The sequence below is a fragment of the Rhinolophus sinicus genome, chromosome 3 (genome assembly GCF_057876585.1).
Source record: "Rhinolophus sinicus isolate RSI-liver-muscle chromosome 3, RSI-T2T, whole genome shotgun sequence".
Lineage (NCBI taxonomy): Eukaryota > Metazoa > Chordata > Mammalia > Chiroptera > Rhinolophidae > Rhinolophus > Rhinolophus sinicus.
In genome coordinates this window covers 121,874,511-121,896,147 of record NC_142503.1, presented here as the reverse complement: position 1 = coordinate 121,896,147, position 21,637 = coordinate 121,874,511, and the positions used below count along the sequence as shown (strand labels likewise).

The window sequence follows — 21,637 nt, the reverse complement described above, 5'->3', positions numbered from 1 at the left end:
TCCCCTCATCCATTCCCAGTCATGTGAAGGAAGGTTGGATAAATGTGAGAGTATACGACTGTCTTGTCCACTGCTCAGGAAGGATGCAGAAACCACTAATCTCACTTAAAACAAGTGAAAAGAAGGAACAGCCCATTCCATCATTCCTCAGGCAGGTTTAGAGGTGTGGTCTTTGTGTCATGTTTGCAATTGCTCCTTCCCTCAGAACATGTAAATATAATTCATGTCCCTATACTACAGGATCAGGCAGAGAAAAAGAAAAATTTTTAGAAATGAAGAAGAAATTTTTGTTCCTGTGTTATCAGCCCAGTTCCTCCCTCCGTTATTTTTCCTGTGGTACTGCAACAATCTGTCCATTGTTGATCCTCCCTTTAATTACATGCCTTCTGTTCCATCATGCAAGCCACTCTAATGTTTCTCATTAGAAAGAGATGTGCCCAGTTTAGCAAGTGGGTGTTTTAAATGTTCAGTTTTCAGTCAGTCCATTACTTTGTGTTAGGTATGTGATAAGTCAGTCTACTGTATATGATGCTTCTTAGCTCACTGTGGAACCGCACCTGCAGCAAAATCAGTTTATCAAGTGATATATAAAAAGGGAGTCCAGATTGAAACAGTTTCTGCTGTGGCGTCTAACAGTGTTAAACGTATTTGTTTCAGTGACCAGGTATACAAATCCAAAATGAGCATTTATTCTATTGCTGTCTACCTGGAACCATAGGTAATCAGCTAGTATAATTCTGTGCAAACATGTATTTTCATTTCTCTTAGGAGTGGAATTGCTGGGTCATTGTAACTCTGTTTAACCTGTTGAGGAACTGGACTTTTTCCAAAACGACTGCACCATTTTACATTCCTACCAGTAGTGTGTGACGGTCCTGATTTCTCCACATCATTGCCAATACTTGTTACTTGACTTTGATGCTGGCTATCCTAGTCAGTGTGAGGTGATAGCTCATTGTGGTTTTGATGTGCGTTTCCCTAATGATGAGTGGTGTTGAGCATCTTTTCATGGGCTTATTGGCCTTTGTATATCTTCTTTGGAGAAATATCTATTCAGATCCTTTGCTCATTTTTCAATTGGTTTATTTTGCCTTTTTATTATTGAGTTGTAAGAGTTCTTTATGTAATCTAGATACATGTCCCTTATCAGATATATGACTTGTAAATAATTTCTCCTGTGGGTTATTTCACTTTTTAAATGGTGTTCTTTAAAGTACCAATTTGTTTTGTGTGTGTGAAGTCTAATACGTTTTTTCCTTTTGTTGCTCATGTTTTTGGTGTCATATCTAAGAATCCTTTGCCAAACCCAAGGCCATGAAGATTTACCCCTATGTTTCTTCTAGTGATTTTATAGTTTTTACTCTTACATTTAGGTCTATGATCCATTTTGAATTAATTTTTGTATATAGTAGGAAGTAAGGTTCATTCTTTTGCATATAGCTATCCAGGTTGTCCCAGGATAAATGTCCCCATTTATTGAAAAGACCATTTTTTTCCCTATTGACTAGTGTTGGCAGCCTTGTTGAAAATCAGTTGACTACAGATACGGGTTTATTTCTGGACTCTCAAATCTAGTGATGGATCCTGAGGTCTGTCCCTGAGCCAGCACCTATTGTGTTCATTACCATTGTTCTGTAGTAAGTTTTAAATTCAGGATGTGAGAGTCCTCCTACTTTGTCCTTCTTTTCCAAGATTATCTTGGATTTTCTGGGTGCCTTGGAATTTCATATGAATTTTACAATCAGCTTGTCAACGTCATTTGGGATTCTGATAGGATTGCCTTGAATCTGTAGATCAGTTTGGGGAATGTTTTCACTTAACAATGTTAAGTTCTTCTGATCCATGACATGGATATTTTTCCATTTATTTAGATATTCTTTCATTTCTTTCAATAACTTTATGCTGTTTTATAGTTTTTTTTGTTTTCAGAGTATAAGCTTTGTACTTCTTTCGTTAAATTTATTCCTATGTATTTTTTTATGCTATTGTGAATGGAATTATTTCCTTAATTTCATTTTGTTTGTTCATTGCAAGTGTTTAGACATCCATTTAATTTTTGTATATTCATCTTGTATCCTGCAACCCTACAGAACTTACATATTAGTTCTAATGGGTTTTTTAGTGGATTTTTAGCATTTTCTATGTACAAGATCATGGTATCTGTGAATAGAGTTTAATTAACTTCTTCCTTAATCTATCTGGAATGCTTTTTCTTCTTTTTCTTGCCTAACCACCTTGGCTGGAATAGATGTTCAGTAGAAGAGTCAAGAACAGACCTCCTTATGCTCCTCCTGACCTTAGGGGCAAAGCATCCAGTCTTTCACCATTAAGTATGATGTGAGCTATGGGTTTATCATAGGTTCCCTTTAGAGCGATTACATTTTTAGTAACTACTAAGCCACCCTTTTTAATTGTCCTGAGAGTTCTTTTTTTTAATCCCTTAAACCAGTCTTACTGTTTCCTTTGTAGTGAACAATCTTAATCTTTTTTCCTGTCATTCAGACCATTCAGGAGGATCTGAGCTACTGTATGGTGTTTCCCCGAAAATAAGACCTAACCAGACAATCAACTCTAATGCATATTTTGGAGCAAAAATTAATATAAGACCCGGTCTTATTTTACTATGAGACCAGGTCTTATTTTGCTATAATATAAAACCGGGTATATAATATAATATAGTATAATACCAGGTCTATAATATAATGTAATATAATGTAATGTAATTAATAATATAATATAATAAAATACTGGGTCGTACATTAATTTTTGCTCCAAAAGATGCAGTAGAGCTGATTGTTCGGCTAGATCTTATTTTCGGGGAAACGCGGTATTAGGCTATGCCTAATGGAGAATTATCTAGCATGGCCCTTGACTTATACCAGTCCACAACACAATGAGTAAGTACGATTTTTGTTGCAAAATCAAAGAAAAGACTACAGAAATTCAAATTGATTTATTGAGTAATGATGTTAATCTGACTCATAAGGTAACTGCTATTTAGCACTGTATAGCACTGATGTATTTGATAAAATGAGACTGACTTTAACAACACATTTGATAATACTAATACAACAATAATGTACAATCTTACCCCTTTAATCAACATAGTATTGGAAGTCTTAGCCAGAGTAGGCAAGAAAAAGGAATAAAAGGCATCCAAATTGGAAAAGAAGAAAAACTGTTACTATTTGCCGATGATATATTATACAGTTGCCCCTTGACCAACATGGGGGTTAGGGGTACCCACACAGTTGTAAACCAGCATATAATGTTTAACTACACTTGGTATCCACAGGGGATTGGTTTCAGGACCCCCCATAGATACCAAAATCCATGGATGTTCGAGTCTCCTATATAAAATGGTGTAGATCAGTGCATACATTTGGGCCTCTGCATACGAGGTCTGACAATTAAGTTCGCGAACGCATCCTAGAAAAAGTGCTGCATACCTCAATGCTGAATATCACTACGATCACCTTCGAAGTACTCCCCTTGGGAAGCTCTGCACTGACACCAGTGCCTAGTCCACCCTTCAAAGCAATTCTGGAACTCTTTTTCTGTGATGGCCATTAGAGCTGTCATCATATTACCCATAATGTTCTGAATGTCATCAAAATATCTTCCTTTCAATATTTATTTTATCTCGGGTAAAGAAGGATGTCATTGGGGGCTAGATCAGGTGAATAGGGAGGGTGTTCCAATACAGTGATTTGTTTACTGGCTAAAAACTCCCTCACAGACAGTGCTGTGTGAGCTGGTGCATTGTCATGATGCAAGAGCCATGAATTGTTGGTGAAAAGTTCAGGTCGTCTAACTTTTTCACGCAGCCTTTTCAGCACTTCCAAATAGTAAACTTGGTTACCTGTTTGTCCAGTTGGTACAAATTCATAATGAATAATCCGTTTGATATCACAAAAGTTTAGCAACATCGTTGCAACAAGGTTGTGAACTTAATTGTCCGACATCATATAATGGGGAGAGGACAGTCTCTTCAATGCTGTGTTTTCCCGAAAATAAGACCTAACTGGAAAATAAGCCCTGGCATGATTTTTCAGGATGCTCAGAATGTAAAATAAGCCCTAATGTATCTTTTGGAGCAAAAATTAATATAAAACCCAGTCTTATTTTCAGGGAAATATGGGAGGGCTTATTTTATATTACAAGCATCCTGAAAAATAATGCGAGGGCTTATTTTCTGGTTAAGTCTTATTTTCAGGGAAACACAGTAAATGGTGTCAGGAAAACTGGACAGCCACATGCAAAAGAATGAAACTAGACCACTATCTTACACCATATACAAATAACTAAAATGGATTAAAGACTTGAACATAAGACCTGAAACCATAAACCTCCTAAAAGAAAACATGAGCAATAATGTCCTTGGCATAGGTCTTGGCTATGATTTTTTTTAAATGGACTGTTTTTCTTTGGGGGGGGGGGGTGCGGGGGGAATACTGGGGAACAGTGTGCTTCCCCAGGGCCCATCAGCTCCAAGTTGTTGTCCTTCAGTGTAGTTGTGGAGGGTGCAGCTCAGCTCCAAGTCCAGTTGCCATTTTCAATCTTAGTTGCAGGGGTACAGCCCACCATCCCATGCGGGAATTGAACTGGCAACCCTGTTGTTCAGAGCTCGTGCTCTAACCAACTGAGCCATCCAGCCACCCTGATTTTTTGAATCTGACACTAAAAGCAAAAATAAACACGTGGGACTGCATCATCCTAAAAAGCTTTGGCACAGAAAAGGAAATCGACAAAATAAAAAGCAACTTAATGAGTGGGAGAAAATATTTGCAAATTATGTACCTGATAAGAGGCTAATATCTAAAATATATAAAGAACTCATATAATAACAAACAAAAAAAACTCTTATTAAGAAGTGGGCAAAAGATCTAAATAGACATTTTTCCAAAGAAGACATACAGATGACCAAAAGGTACATGAAATGATGCCCAACATTATCAGTCATCAGGGAAATGCAAATCAAAACCAGTATGAGATAGGCATTCTAACAGGTATAGAATGATATTATCAAAAAGACAAGAAATAACAAGTGTTAGTGAGGATGTGGAGAAAAGGAAGCCCTTATGCTCCGTTGATGGGAATGTAAACTGGTGCAGCCACAATGGAAAACAGGGTGGAGGTTTCTCAAAAAATTAAGACTAGATCCACCATATGACCCAGCAGTTCCACTCCCGGGTATTTATCCAAGGAAAACTAATACATGTGTTCACTGCAGTATTATTTCCAGTAGCCAAGATAGGGAAACAACCTACTTGCCCAACAAGAAATTTGGCCAACCATGAATGAAATGTACCAACTACTGATTAACCTGGTCCTGTGTTAGTGTCCAAGGTAAACCGGGAGTAACTTGTACTAGCTTGTCAGCGTTGTTTCATAGAAAATGTGAAGACTAATGGTTTGCACCTGGTTTCTGTCACGCTGTCCTGCTTCTGCTGTTGAGCCTGGTCATGATTTTGTCTGTGTGATCAGAGAGGTGTAAAAGGACCCTCCTTGGAGCTCCCCTGCAAACAAGGTGTCTCCACTGCACCTTGGTGGTTCACAGTTGAAATGTATCCTGAGCTACAGAGATGGGATCCCGGGGGCTGTGCCTAGACATTGTGCGGCCCTCGAATGTTCCCTGTGCTTTCCTTATCCTTACATGCCGTGACCTCTACCATTATTAATGCCTGCGTGGGTACATCCTGTGTAGCCTCAAGCATCCCACTTATATGACCGTGTGTGATTGCTGCACGTGCCATCTCATTTGGACAAAACAGAGTGAGGTGCGACTGTTTTGTTTGCTCTCAGAGATGGCCAGCCCGAGGACATTTATTCAGCCAACAGTGCTTATTCAGCTTATGTACATCACAGAGAAATGTCCTTCCCTTGCATTACAAAACTGTAATTCTTTTGTTCCCTGATGAATGATCATGATTGCACTTGTTATGGAATAATCTTTTTACATTACAAAAGAAATCTTACGATTTTACCTTCAAGTTCACAATACATCCAAGAATTTCAGCATTAAGGACTTACCAACATTCTCCAGTAGAAAAGTTTTGACTGCTGTAATTGGGTTCCAACATTCTGTCAAAATTAGGAATGAAATTCAGTTACAAAATGGAATGAGGTGTATTTACATGTAAATGCTGTATTGTACAAATGAAACTAAAATGACAATCCATGCTACCGACACCATATCCTACTTTGTACATAACAAAACTCTAAGAATGTTTTCTTCAGGTAGTACAGATCCTACATTGCAAGAATGTTTGCCTAAGATTTCATAGATAATTGTGACTCCCGTGAAATGTGGCAGTCATAGGAGTTCTTATGTTTTCAGTATAAAAGGCACCAGCAGTGTACCATAATAGGTTTTTTCTTTTTAATGTTATGCTACTTCACCACTTTATTCCATGCAGTTTTAGCATAGACATGTGTACTCTAAAATCCAACCCCCTCCAAAAAAAAAAATTAAAACCCTTTCAGAATAACAAAGTCTTATCTTTAATCCCTCTTCTTGGGAATATTGAAAATATTACATGTTACTTCCTTGTATCTGAGTTCTGGCTCTGATTTTTACAGGGGAAACAAGGTAAACACATATTATATGGCTGCAGTGAACTTTTTAATGCTACACAGTTCATAAAACAGGTACGGTACCTTTTAGTTTGGTTCTGTTATAATAACGTAAGTTGCTGTTGATAGTTTTCAAAAAAGAGCAAGAGAATCATTATATTCATCTGAACCAGCTGAAACCATAGACCTATAAGAATGAGGTTTTGCCATGGACAACTATAAATAAACTATAAACTGTGATAAGTAACATTTTTAGTATTCCAAATCCATGAAAAGGTAAGTTCAGAAAATTTAAAATTCGAGTAATGTATGTAATTAAGCAAAATTCAGTTCAGCTTTCCTAACTTCTGAACATACTGTCACATTCCTGACTTTTCCAAGCATATCACAAATTTGGCTGAGAAACAAAAGTAACTTTCTTGGGTGGTTACTACCAGATGGGCTCAGGTAATACAGTGGAATGACATTCACCTTGAAAGTTAATGACAGCGGTAGTTGAGGTGTACAGTCTCTACATTCTCTTAGTATTGTTCCCCCCCCACCCCCCCGAAGTCCTCAGTAATTACATTAATTGCATTAACTTTAGCTCTTTCAGGCTCTGTCTACCTGGGATGCTCAGTGGGCTGACTAGTAATGTCCTCTCACCTTTGCCTTGGCTGCCACAAAAATCATAACCACCCTGTATTCATTTGTAGCAACTCTTCCTAGTATTTTCCAGCACAACTTTTACCCCCATTATGTGGTTCTTGTACATTTTTACCACAATGTAGTGGCCTCATGGTATTGTGAGAATTTCAGATATACAGAAAAGCTGAAGAGAATTTGCAGTGAACACGTGTATACTCCAATTAACATTTCACTGTACTTGACAAGATACCTACCCATCTACCACTGTTCATTCGTTTCATCAGTCCAACTTTTTATTTAAGTAAATTATAGATATCAGTATATTTCCCCCTTAATACTTCAGTACCAGTATCATTACCTAGAGTTCACTGGTTACTATCCTTTGGAGATAAAATTTACAACAGTGAAATCACAAATCTTAAATATACTTTCCTGCATTTTGCCAGATGTATTCACCTGAGTAACCCAAACCTCTAACAAGACATAGAACCATCACACCACGGAGTTCTTTTAGGGTCTTCCCAAGTCCATCCCTGCCCAAAATAACTGTCTTTATGTTTTTCTACCATAGATTAGTTTTGCCTGTTCTGGAATATCATGTAAACGGGATCCTTTTGCTTGGTTAGGTTAACTATAGGATTCTCAATTTTGTTAATCTTTTTTTAATGAACCAGATGTTGTTTATGCTAATTTTCTCTGTGTTTATTTTCTACTAATTGGTTTGTACTCTTTATTGTTTTCTTTGTTTTGATTACTTGGGTTTACTTTGTTCTTTTCCTAGCTTAAGTTGGAATATTAAGTCAATACATTTAGTTTTTCTTTTCTAAAATAAGCTTTTAAAGCTATAAAATTAAAACTCTTGCCAAACACTGCTTTAGTTGCAGTCCACAAATGTTGATATATTATATTTTCATAATCATTGTTTGAAATATTTTTAATTTACTTAGTGGTTTATTCGTTAGCCCATGTATAATTTAGAGATCTGTTGTTGTTTTCAAGTGTTTGTGGGTTTTCTAGTTAGCTTATTCTTCCTGGTTTCTAATTTAATTCCCTTGTGGTCAGAGAATATTCTCCACATAATTTCAGTGTTTCAAAATTTAAATTCCTTTTATGGCCAATCATATGGTCTGTTTTGCTAGGCACTCCATGTGCCCATAATACAGAATGTGCATTTTGCAGAAGTTGGAGGATTCTAATAATATCAATTTGGTCAAGGTAGTGATAGCATTAGTTAGATTCTCTATGTCATTATTGGGGGCGGGGGGAGTTCTAGGTCTATCAGGTACTGACAGACTGGTATTAAAATCTCCAACTGTGATTGTGGAACTGTCTCTTTAGTCCTGTCAGTTTCTGCTTTTTGTACTTTTAAGCTCTGTTATTAGGTACATAGATTTATATTGTGTATCTGCCTAAAGAATGGACCCTTTTGTCATTATGCTGTATTTTTCTACATATCTAGTAATGCTTTGTCTTGAAGTTTATTGTATCTGATATATTAATATAGTCACTCTTGCCTTCTTATGCTTACGGTTTGCATGTTGTATCTTTTCCATCTATTTACTTTCAACTTGTCTATTAATTTACATTTAAAGTGTTATCATCTTTGTAGGTAACATATAGTTGGACCTTTTTGAGTTTTTTTAGGACCATTTCAACAGTCTCTGCCTTTTAATTGGAGTCTGTTGGTCTATTAACATTTAATGTAATTATTTACATGATTGGATGTAGGTCTACCATTTTACTCTTTGCTTTCTGTTAGCCTCCTGTTTGGCATTCTGCTCCTCCTTTCCTGCTTTACTTTGTGTTATTGAACACCTTTTAGAACTCCATTTTAGTTCACCCACAGATTTTTTTTTTAGCTATATCTGAATTATTAATTTAGCAGTTGTTGTACAAATCACAATATATATATACATCTTAAACTGTTCATAGACTAGAATTAATGTTGTGCCACTTGAACTAAATGTAGAAATCTTGAAATTGTATAGACCTATTCTCTAAGCATTTATACTGTAATTATATGTTTTACAGCTATGTACATCGTTAATATTACTCTTATGAGTAAGACAGTGAATGATGTTATCATTTGTCCTTCAAATAAAGAGAAATAAATCTTTTGCATTTACACAGATAAGATTTCCCAGTACTTTTCATCTCTAGTTTGAATAGATTCTAATTTTTATCTGTTGACTGAAAAACTGTTTTTGGTATTCAATGTAACTCAGGTATGCTAACAGTGAGTTCTCTTAATTCTCTTTTATATGAAATGTCCTTATTTCACCTTCATTCTTAAATGGAAATTTTGCTGGGTAAAGAATTCTGAATTGACAGTTTTCAACATTTAAAGATTATTCTACAATCTTCTTTCTGATAGGAAGTCAGCAGTCATTCAGACTGATGTAACTTTATGATTAATATGTAATTTCTCTCTGGCTGCTTTCAAATTTTGTCTTTATCTTTGGTTTTAAGGAGTTTAATTATGATCTATCTTGTGTGACGTTTTGTGTATTTGTATTGTTTGGGGATCACTGCACTTCCAGAATCTATAAGTTTATACCTTTACCAAATTTAGAAATTTTTGGCTGTTATTTCTTCATATATTTTATGCCCAATTTTCTCTCTCCTCCCCTTTTGGGATCCCATTTACATATATGTTCCACTTTTTATATTGTCCCACGGATCCTGTTCATGAGAGTGTACAATTTAAGCTTCTCTGTCCTCAGATTCACTAAGTCTTTAATCTGTTACCACCCCTTCTCCTGTTTGAATAGTATTTACCAGTTATGAAATTATCATTTGAGTTTTTTTATATAATTATTATTTCTCTGCTGAGATTTATCTTTTCATGGTAAGCATATTTTCTGTTATCTCGTTGAGGATAGTTGTGAGAGCTGCTTTTAAACCCTTGTCTCTTAATTACAGCATTTGATCATCTCACTGTCATTCTCCATTGTCTTTATCCTTAGAGAACAGGTCACATTTTCCTGTTTCTTCACATATTGACTAATTTTAAACTCTCTTTAATATTGTGAATGTTTTAGAGACCGAATTCTATTTCTCTAAAGAATGTTGAATTGTGGTTTTATCAGGCAATTAACTTGGTTAGAATCAAATTTCAAATTCTGTCTCTTGGGCAGCAGCTCAGCTCTCACTTCTTAATCTCCTTCATTCACAAGTGGTTCAGAATTTCACTATAGATTTAGGAAAAAGTCAGTAAACGGAGTTTAGGACTCCCTCACCCTGGCTCTGCCCTTTCCAGGATTCCCCCCTCACTCCTCTGGTTCTTCAGACCAGAGAGACTGAGTTTTCTCTCAGAGCTTTAGCTGCCAGTGTAGCACCGCGATGGCCTGCAGCGCAGCCAGCGCCAGTCCTTCCAGAGGCTGATTGTCTCCTACAACCCACCTGCTTTCAGTTGCCTTCAGGTAGTTGGTTTTGTATTGGTCTCAAGCTTATAATTGCTGTCTCTGGAGAACTGGTCCAGCAGGAGCTTACCCAGCCTTCCAAAATTGAAAACCTTTTCCTTTTAATGACCTTTTAGAAACATAAAATTAAAATATATGGAGAAGTAAACTGTTAGCAGTGAAGTCCCACGGGACATTTTTCTTCACATTTTCATACTGAGTTATTACTACTATATATTGCTGTGTATAATGCACACTTTTCCCCTAAAATATGTGAGGGAAAAATAAGAATGTGCATTATACATGGGTAGTATTAATTCCATTTCCCTGAAAGTTTAGGCCAAAAACGTAGGTGTATATTATACACGGCAAAATATGGTAATTCATTCTCAGGGTTTTTGTTTTCCATTAGTTTAATTTGTACCCATTATGTTTTACACATTTTTTGCCATCACTGTTTATTGCTGCAGGCTATTAAAATATCTGCAAATCTTAAACATTTGAGTTAGTGGTAAACATGAGTAGAAATTTATTATTCTTCTAGAAATGCAGTGAATGAAATAGGAAGCCTAAATTTTACCATGATGAATGTGCATTTTTAAGGTGTTTACAAATACATTTGAATGCATGTTTCTCTTACAATTAATGAAAAGCTATATTTATGATTTTGTTTTGTTTTAGCTGTCACAACTTGGACAAAAGTAATACAGAAGAATAACATGACAATCTGCTTGTAACTTTGATAAATGTAAAAAGTCCAAAGAGCCAGATGTTTTCATCTCTATATCAATGTGCTAACAGTGAAACTTAGTTATTTGTTAATTTTTAAGGAAATTCTATACCTAATATAATGTATACTGATTAAAAGAATAAAGCATTTCAGAAATAAATTTTTAACATTGTACATTCTCTCTCCTGTTATGTTTGACAAATAGGAAAGACCTCTGGAAGGAAAGAAAGCTCTGTCTGACTAATGTTGAAATATTAATATATTAATAACTAATGTTATTGAAGCTAGTGAAAATTTAAGACTATAACACACAAATATTACTTGATTGGTTCATGAATCTCCTACTTGTATGCATTTTGATTGTAAAATCACCTTCCCAGGTTGCCCCTAGATTTTAAATGGAGATTTTTAAAGCTACTTTAATGTCTCTTCTTCCTCTAGCACACCTATGCATATTTTATCACAGAATCCTTCCTTTGTATAATGGCAGCAAACACTAACAACATCTAGAATGGACATATACAAAATATTTATCCCATGAAGTTCCAAATAATACGTAAAAGTAAGTGTTCAATTTGGTTCCAACATACCTGGTATGCAGTACCAAGAAGGAATATTAATCATATAACTCAAGGCAGCCATAAGATAAAAGCAAGCCAATTGTTCCACAGGAAAAAAAAAAACACGTTCCTATTATAAAAGCCAGAGAACTTTTCCTCCTGATGAACCTCATCAAGAGGAATCTGTAACGTTACAGACAACATCCTGATAATAGATAAAACAACAAGAGTCACAGAACTGTTTTTTTTTTCCTGCATCCCCAGCCCCCATGAGTCAGTGCCATCATACCAAAGCAAAGGTCAAGAAAAATGATTTGTTGGGTAGTGGCTAATCTCACTTGGTCCTGGGATATAATTTAAAGTACATTTGCATTGCTATAACAAATTACCATAGACCAGGGAGCTTCAACAACAAACATATTTCTCACAGTTCTGGAAGCTGGGAAGTCCAGGATCTGAGTGCCAGGAGATCCAGTGTCTGGAGAGGACCCTCTTCCTGGTTTGCATACGGACATCTTGCATTTTCACATGGTGGAGAGAGAGTGTGAAAGAGAGCCTGCACTCTGGTCCCTCTATCCCCTTTTAAGGGCACTAATCCCTTCATGGGAGCTCCACCCCATGACCTCATCCAAACCCACACATCCCAAAGCACCCACCTCCAAATACCATTGCATCAGGCTTTGGGGCTTCAACATAGGAATTTGCGGAGGACACAATGAGTCAGGCCATAGGACCACATTAAAGATTAAAGACAAAGAATCTGTCCAAGTGGAGAGAATACTGTGCAGAGATGAGGCTAATCAAGGTGAGAAGCTACAGGCGGTAAAGCAGTGTCCCTCCGTCCTCAATTAGGAGAAGTCAGACCAGTGTTCCTTTAGAAAAATGTTATTAGGTTAAAACTACGTGAAAGACAAAGGAGGGGATCTCTCTTCATGTTGTCTTTGCATTTAAAAATAAAAATACTGGGGCCAACCTAGTGGCTCAGGCAGTTGGAGCTTCATGCTCCTAACGCCAAAGGCTGCTGGTTCGATTCCCACATGGGCCAGTGGGCTCTCAACCACAAGGTTGCCAGTTCAATTCCTCGAGTCCCGCAAGGGATGGTGGGCTGTGCCCCCGGCAACTAACAACAGCAACTGGACCTGGAGCTGAGCTGCGCCCTCCACAACTAAGACTGAAAGAACAACTAGTTGACTTGGAAAAAAGTCCTGAAAGTACACACTGTTCCCCAATAAAGTCCTGTTCCCCTTCCCCAATAAAACCTTTAAAAAATAAATAAATAAATAAAATAAAAATACTCTCAGACTTCCCATCAGGATGGTGAAGGAGGTAAAAGCTGTGCTTGCCTCCTCCCACAACCATATCAGAATTACAACTAAATTACAAGACAACCATCTTTGAGAACCACCTGAAGTCTAGCTTAACAGAAGTCCTGTAACTAAGAAAAGAAAGAAGCCACATCAGACTGGTAGAGGAGAGGCGGAAACACGGAACGGGCAGGTCCCACACCCACAATGTGGTGGTTAAGAATCAGAAGGGATATCTCAGCTCAAGAGGTTCCCCTCTGAGCAGCTAGAGGGGCCCCACACCGGGCTCCCCAGCCCAGGACACCAGTGCCAGGAAGGAGAGCCCCTAAAACATCTGGCTGTGAACACCAGAGGGGATTGTGTCTGAGTGAGGCGGGTGTAAACCTAGGTGGTGCAGGTCTTAAAGGGCCACACACAGACTCACAGACCCTTGCTCTGGGCTCCAGCACAAAGGCAGCAGCTCAAAAACTGGCAGGCCCTCAGTGTGCCCTGTACCTCTTACTAAGCTACCCCAAGCCCAGCACAAGCGGCAACCACTCAACTTGTAACTCCCATCAGGTAGCCCTAAGCCAGGCACAAGCAGCAGCCAGTCTTGGCTTGGAAAGTAGCCTCAACTAAGCAGCCACGGACTCTGGCCTCAGTTCACATTGTCATGATCACCAAAGGGTCCCAATGCTTGCAGCAGCCAGCCTCAATTTGCAGAATAGATTCTCCCAAATTACTCCAAGCCCAGTATAAGTGGCAGTTAACCACAGATCACTTTGTAGTTCCTACCACATGGCCCTAAGCCGAGCACAAATGGTAGCTGAATTTGACCTGCACCAAAGCCCCTCCCAAGAGGCCCCAGAACCAGCACATCTGGTGGCCAGCTTCAGACCACACCAGAGCACCACCCAAACAGCTCCACAAATGACACACCCAAAGGGTGGACTCAGCTAGCACTAGAGCCCCACTAAAGCTACTTCTGCACAACAGCTCGTCTGCTATAATCACAGCAAGCCCTCGTAGCCTGTCAGCGTGAGGCTCAATCCGACCTACTAATGTAACAGCAATCAAGGCTCAACTACAACAGTGGGCACATAAAACCCACACAAGGAATATCCCTGGAGCACACAGCTCAGGTGACCAGGGAGACTGCACCACTGAGCCCCACAGAGCATCAACTACATAAGGCCACTCTGCCAAGTCTGGGAGACATAGCAGATCTACCTAATACGTAGAAACAAACACAGGGAGGCAGACAAAATGAGGAGACAAACATATCCCAAATAAAAGAACAGGACAAAACTCCAGGAAAAAAACTAGACAAAATAGAGACAAGCAATCTACCAGACACAGAGTTCAAAACACTGGTTATAAAGGATGCTCATTGAACTTAAGAGTAGATGAACTGAGTGAGAACTTCAACAAAGAGATAGGAAACATAAAAAATGTAGGCAGCAAACATAAGTCATAAATGAAGGTTACCTGAAGCAGCAGATTAAATCAGCAATGTGGAAGACAAGCTAACCCAGTCAGAACAGCAAAAAGAAAAAAGAATTTAAAAAAAAAAAACGAGGATAATTTAGGGGTCTCTGGGATAACATCAAGCATAACAACATTCACATCATAGGGGTGCCAGAAGGAGAAAAGAAAGCAAGTGATTGAGAACCTATTTGAAAAAATGACAGAAAACGTCCCTAACCTAGCAAAGGAAATAGACATACAAGCCCAGGAAGTGCAGAATCCCAAACAAGATGAACCCAAAGTGACCCACACCAAGACACTCCATAATTAAAATACCAAAGATTAAAGACAAAGAATCTTAAAAGCAGCAAGAGAATAACAACTTGTTACCTACAAGGGAGGTAACAAGTTGGTATTCTCTTGCGGGAATAAGACTGTCAGCTGATATCTGAACAGAAACTTTGCAGGCCAGAGGGATTGACACAAAATATTCAAAGTGATGAAAAGCCAGAACCTACAACCAAGATTACTCTACCCAGCAAAGCTATCATTTAGAATTGAAGGAGAGATAGAGTTTCCCAGACAAGAAAAAACTAAAGGAGCTTATTACCACTAAACCAGCATTATAAGAAATGTGAAAGAGACTTCTTTAAGGAGAAAAGGTCAAAATACAAATAAACTATAGGAATGAAAAAAATTCTCACTGTCAAAGACAAACACTTAATAAATACAGTGTATTGACCAACTATAAAGCTAGTAGAAAGGTTAAAAAACAAAAGTAGGAAGATCAAATGTAATTACAACAATAAATTAAGGGATACACACAAATACCCACAAAAGGAGTTTAAAATAATGACAAAAACATAAATGTGGAGGGGTGAGTAAATATTGTATTGATTTTAGAATGTGTTCAAATTTAAGTGACCATTAACTTAAAATATTTAAGACAGCTACAGTTTGGTATATATGAAGCACATGGTAACCACAAACCCAAAATCTATAAGACATATACAGGAATATAAGAATAAAGATGAAGGGATCCAAACAACACTACAGAAAGTCATCAACATACAAGAGAATAAGGAACAGCGGATTACAAAACTAACCAGAAAACAATTAAGAAAATGGCAATAACTACATATCTATCAATAATTCCTTTAAATGTAAATGGATTAGGGCTGGCCCAGTGGCTCAGGCGGTTGAAGCTCCGTGCTCCTAATTCCGAAGGCTGCCAGTTCAATTCCCACATAGGCCAGTGGACTCTCAACCACAAGGTTGAAAGTTCAACTCCTGCAAGGGATGGTGGGCTGCACCCCCTGCAACTAACAACAGCAACTGGACCTGGAGCTGAGCTGCGCCCTCCACAACTAAGACTGAAAGGACAACAACTTGACTTGGAAAAAAGTCCTGGAAGTACACACTGTTCCCCAATAAAGTCCTGTTCCTTTTCCCCAATAAAATCTTTAAAAAATAAATAAAATAAATAAATAAATGTAAATGGATTAAAATGCTCCAAACAAAAGACATAGGATGGGCCCCACTCACGGAGCTGCCACTGAGGATTCAGCAGCCCCCCCATGTTCAGCCTCTTTGCTTCCCGACACTCCATCCCCCCTGTCCACCTCTCACCATCACCTTCTATAGATTTCCACTGAGGAAAAGAAATCGAATGGTATGTCCGCTATCCAGAACCTCCACTCTTTCAACCCCTTTGCTGATGCAAGTAAGGGTGATGATCTTCCTCCTGCTGGCGCTGAAGATTACATCCATATAAGAATTCAACAGATGGACAACCAAGATGGCGCAGTAGGGAAACACTGTGTTTACCTCTTCCCACAACCACATCAAAATTACAACTAATCCACAAAACAACCATTATTGGTATTGCCTAAAATCAAGCTGGACTGAAGCCTTTCAACTAAGGACGTGCAGAAGAAGCCACCTCCAGTCTGGAAGGGGGAGCAGAGATGCTGAACGGGCTAGTCCCACACCTGCACATGACTATTAACACGTTGTGTATGGATCATGAGAATCTTCATTTTTTCTGAGCCATGCGTTAAGGACGGATAATGAGAATTCTCGTTTTTACTGTTGACTCTTTTTACTTTGCATATTTTATTGAATTATTTGTGTTAACCGGAACAGTGCACCAGTCCCACTAGGAGGGATTACTAACATCATAGGTGAGTAAATCCTAAAAAATTCCATAGAAAAATAATAGATGACATAGAAGCATTTACACTTTAAAGAGAAGAGTGCATTTTAAAGTAGTTTCTTTTAAAAACCTGCCGGAACAGAGGGGTATGAGGGATTTAAACCCCGCCGTACACAACGTGTTAAAGATCAGGAGGACTATTTTAGCTGTGGGGGTCCCCAATCTCTTGAAGGAGAGGGAGAGCCCAGCCCCACCCCAGCCCGGGGTCCCAGTGCAAAGGGAGAGAGGTCCCCATGATTTTTGGTTGTGAAAACCAGCAGAGATTGTAACTGAGTGAGACAGTGCAGCTGCACTCCCAGGCACTCCTCTTAAAGGGACCACGCGGACTTACCCACCAATGGAATCTCTCCCTCTGAGCTCCAGCGATGGGGCAGCAGCTGGAAAGGTGGCAAAGACAAATGCTGGGAAATTGAGTTGTCTGGCTTGGGACAGGGGCTGGAGAAGCGGCTTTCTCCTGGACGGGGGGAGCTGGCAGAGACCATTGTTTCTTTGCTGAGCCCTCCCCCTGCTCAGCATGCGAACACAGGCAGCCGCCATTTCTGAGTTTCCACCATTAGTTCACCCCACCCCAGCAATTTGAGACCCAGCCTTGCCCAACTTTCGGGCACACCCAGGCTGCTTTCAGTGGTTTTTTTCATACAGACCGCCTGCCTTGGCTCAAGCTGCAGACTCCTAGGGTCTCTCAAAGGTTCACAGAACCCAGACAAGCAGCATCTGGCTTGAGCAGGTCCTGTACCTCTGGCTGAGCAGCCCTAAGCCAGTACTAGCAGCAGCCAGCTTTGGTTCATGGCTTGGCCTCTCAAGGTGCTTCCAAGCACAGCATGGGCGGCAGCCATCTGTGGATTTCTTTCTGGGTTCTGCCGGGTGGCCCCGGGTGGGGCATGGGCTGTGGCTGAAGTAGACCTACAGCAGATCCCCTCCAAAAACAAGCTGGCACATCACCTAGCTGTCTCCAAGTACGACACACCCAAGGGGAGGATTGGGCAGGCACCAGAGTCCTGCTGAGGCAAATCCTGCTCTATAGGATCAGCCCCTGCACAACAACTCTTCCACTATAGTCAAGGCCAGTCCTTACAACCAGTGAGCCCAAGGGTCAGTCCCTCACACTGATGTGCAAACATCAACCAAGGCTCAACTACAAGAGTTGGACACACAAAACCCACACAAGGGATGTTCCTGGAGCGCATGGCTCAGGTGACCAGAAAGACTGCACCACTGAACCTCACAGCACAGCTACTACATAAGGTCACTCTACTAAGACCGGGAGACATAACAGCTCTACCTAATACATAGAAACAATCACAGGGAGGCAGCCAAAATGGGAGACAAAGAAACATGTCACAAATAAAAGAACAGAACAAAACTCCAGAAAAAGAGCTAAGTGAAACAGAGATAAGCAATCTATCAGACCCAGAGTTCCAAACACTGGTTATAGAATGCTCAGTGATCTCAGGGAGAACTTCAACAGAGAGATAGGAAGCATAAAAATGGATATGAAAACCATAAAAAAGAACCAGTCAGAAATAAAGATATAATAACAGAAATGAAGAATATATTACAGGAAATCAACAGTAGATTAGATGAAGCAGAGGATCCAACCAGCAATGTAGAAGATAAAGTAGCAGATAACACCCAACCAGAACAGCAAAAAGGAGAAAAAGATGCAAAAAATTGAGGAAAGTTTAAGTGGACTCCAGGACAATATCAAGCATACCAACATTCACATTATAGGGTACCAGAAGGAGAAGAAAGAGAGAGCAAGGAATTGAAACCCTATTTGAAGAAATATGACCAAAAACTTCCCTAACCTGGTGAAGGAAATAGACATACAAGCCCAGAAAGCACTGAGAGTCCCAAACAAGACAAATCCAAAGAGGCCAATAATTAAATTAAAATACCAAAGGTTAAATACAAAGAGAAAATCTTAAAAGCAGCAAGAGAAAAGCAGTTAGTTACCTACAAGGGAGCTCCCATAAGACTGTCAGTTGGTTTCTCAACAGAAACTTTGCAGGCAAGAAGGGAGTGGCAGGAAATATTCCAAGTGATGAAAAGCAATGACATACAACCAAGACTGCTCTACCTAGCAAGGCTGTCATTTAGAATTGAAGGACAAATAAGGAGCTTCCCAGAAAAGAAAAAGCTGAAGGAGTTCATCACCACCAAACCCATATTACAAGGAATCTTAGAGGGACTTCTTTAAGATGGGAGGGGGGTTAAGGATGGGTGAAAGGGGAAGGGATTAAGAAGTACAATTTGGTTGTTATACAGAAGTCATGGGGATGTAGGGTATAACATAAGGAATATAGTCAGTAATGTCATAACTACGTATGGTGCCAGATAGGTACTAGATCTATCAGGGTGATAGATGGGAATGGGGCTGGGGGCAGGGTGAAAAAGGTAAAGGCATTAAGAAATACAAATTGGTAGTTAATACAGTATAGGGAATATAATCAACAATGTTGTAAAGATCATGTAAGGTGCCAGATGGGCACTGGACTTACACGTCATAGACTGTAGATGCCTGACCACTGTGCTGTACACCTGAAGCTGAAGTAGAATAACATTGAATGTCAACTCTAACTAAATATATACGTATATATAGTCATGGGATGTAAAGTACAACATAGGGAAGATAGTGGATGGTATTGTAACAGATATATAAGATGTCAGAGAGATAGTAGCTTGAGGGGGTGGGTTGTCACTTTATGAGGGGTTTGAATGTCTAACTATTATGTTGCTTTGTACACCTGAAACTAATTTAAAAAAGAAAAAAAAGAACAAAAATTCAGCAGAGAAAGAGCAGGAAGACCCTTACTACTGTCCAACGGATCACTGATAATTTTGATAAAAAGGAACTAGTAAAAGCATTTAAGAAGAAATTTACCTGCAATGGTACTGTAATTGAGCATCCATAATATGGAGAAGTAATTCAGCTTCAGGGTGACCAGTGCAAGAACATATGCCAGTTCTTCATAAAGACTGGACTGGCCAAGGACAACCAACTGAAGGTTCATGGTTTTTAAGTGCTTTTGGCTCACTGAAGCTTAAGTAAGGATTTCCTTGCAATGAGTAGAATTTCCCTTCTGTCCCTTGTCACAAATTTAAAAATCTCATAGCTTGTAAATATAACCATTTGGGGTCCACTTTTAACTTGAATTAGTGTTTAACTCCCTCATGCAATAAACTGAAAAGAGCCATGCTGTCTAGTCTTGAAGTCCCTCACTTAAATAGGTCAAGTAGTAGGCCCCTGGCAGTGTCCAGCCTGAAACAAAGTAACAATGTGATGTTTCAGCCAAGCCCAGAGCCCCAAGATCAGAGACAGCTATATCTGGTGAGAAGCTCCTTGGCTCTCCCTCTACAGTGTTCCCTGCCCTAAGAGAATGTCACCACCTGAACAGCCTTCTGTGAAGCTGAGAGGAAAGAGGATGGGGTCTCCGGTAAGGCAGCAACCGCAGCTGTACCACTAGAGGGAGTCTTTGGTGGTCATAGATCCCTTGGTGTCTCCTACCTGACCTGGTGGGCAGAGCTTAAAGCAGCCACCTTCCCTCCAGTGAGGTGATAGGACATCTGGCTTGCCACCAAGGTCTTTTGGACCAGTCATATCCTAGCTAATCATTGTCCAAACACCAGAATGTGAGGCCAACTTTCTATCAGAGTTGAACTTTTGACAGGGGAATACATTTCAAACTGGTAGGTCAGTCATGTAGCTAGCAGTAGAGCTTGCAACTTACTAGCAACAGCTGCCCAATGCTATGTGAAATAAACTGATGTGGAGTTGTTGGTTTTTTTCCCCTTTAGTTTTAATATTATGTAATATTTTAAAATCCTTATTTAAATAAAACTTGTTTTCAGAAGGAAAAAGAAAAGACATAGGGTGGGTGAATGATTTAAAAAGCACATGCTGCCTACAAGAGACCCACTTCAGATTGAAAGATACACACAGACTAAAAGTAAAGGGACAGGGAAAGATATCATGTGAATGGAAACTAAAAACAAAAAAAGCTGGGGTACCAATACTTAGACAAAGAAGACTGTAAAGAGAAACAAAGAAGAGCATTTCATAACGATAAAGGGATCAATCCAACAATAGGATATAACTCTTGTAAACATGGGAGCACCTAACAGAAGGAGCACCTAAATATATAAAGCAAATATTAATGGACAGAAAGGGAGAGATCAACAGTAGTAATACCCCACTGACATCAAGACATAGATCAGACAGAAGTGGCCTTAAGTAACACATTACACCAGATGGATTTAATTGATATTTTTAGAACATTCCACCCCCAAGCAGTAGAATATACATTCTTTTCAAGTGCACATTGAACATTTTCCAGGATAGAACACGTGTTAAGCCACAAAACAAGTCTCAATACATTTAAGATTGAAATCATACCCAGCATTTTCTCCAATCAGAATGGTATGAAACTAGAAATCAATTACAGGAAGAAAATTGAAAAACACAAACACATGGAGGCTAATTAACATGCTACTAAATATTGAATGGGTTAATGAGGTCAACGAAAAAGTCGAAATACACTTTGAGACAAATGAAAACACAACAACCCAAAACTCTATGGGACACAGCCCAAGTAGTTCTAATACGGAATATCAAAGCAATTCAGGCCTACCTCAAGAAACAAGAAAAATCTCAAATAAACATCAAACCTAACACCTAAAGAAACAAGAAAAAGAACAACAAACAAAGCCCAAAGTGAGTACAAGGAAGAAAATAATAAAGATCAGAGTGATAATAAACGAAATAGCATGTAAAAGAG

General features: G+C 39.0%; 1 protein-coding gene, 1 long non-coding RNA gene and 1 pseudogene across 5 annotated transcripts in view; 2 read left to right on the top strand and 1 right to left on the bottom strand.

Moving 5' to 3' along the window:
• Nucleotides 1-11,508, top strand: part of SCFD1 (sec1 family domain containing 1) — a 96,026-nt gene extending 84,518 nt beyond the window's left edge. Inside the window, exons 24-25 of the mRNA XM_019754524.3 lie at nucleotides 6,583-6,651; nucleotides 11,286-11,508. Of these exons, the coding sequence (XP_019610083.3) occupies nucleotides 6,583-6,651; nucleotides 11,286-11,309 (93 nt within the window). The 3' untranslated portion in view covers nucleotides 11,310-11,508. The remainder of the gene's footprint in view (nucleotides 1-6,582; nucleotides 6,652-11,285) is intronic.
• Nucleotides 1-21,637, bottom strand: part of LOC148758565 (uncharacterized) — a 37,434-nt gene that overhangs the window by 580 nt on the left and 15,217 nt on the right. Inside the window, exons 3-5 of one of the 4 annotated variants that reach the window (XR_016020772.1) lie at nucleotides 12,284-12,409; nucleotides 6,034-6,084; nucleotides 4,472-4,680 (exon numbers count right to left, since the gene is read on the bottom strand). This is a non-coding gene — a long non-coding RNA (uncharacterized LOC148758565). Of the gene's footprint in view, nucleotides 1-4,471; nucleotides 4,681-6,033; nucleotides 6,085-12,283; nucleotides 12,410-21,637 lie in introns of those variants that run through there. The other 3 variants (XR_016020773.1, XR_016020774.1, XR_016020775.1) reach the window with 3 other exon arrangements.
• LOC141570621 (eukaryotic translation initiation factor 1-like) lies at nucleotides 16,193-19,882 on the top strand (annotated as a pseudogene).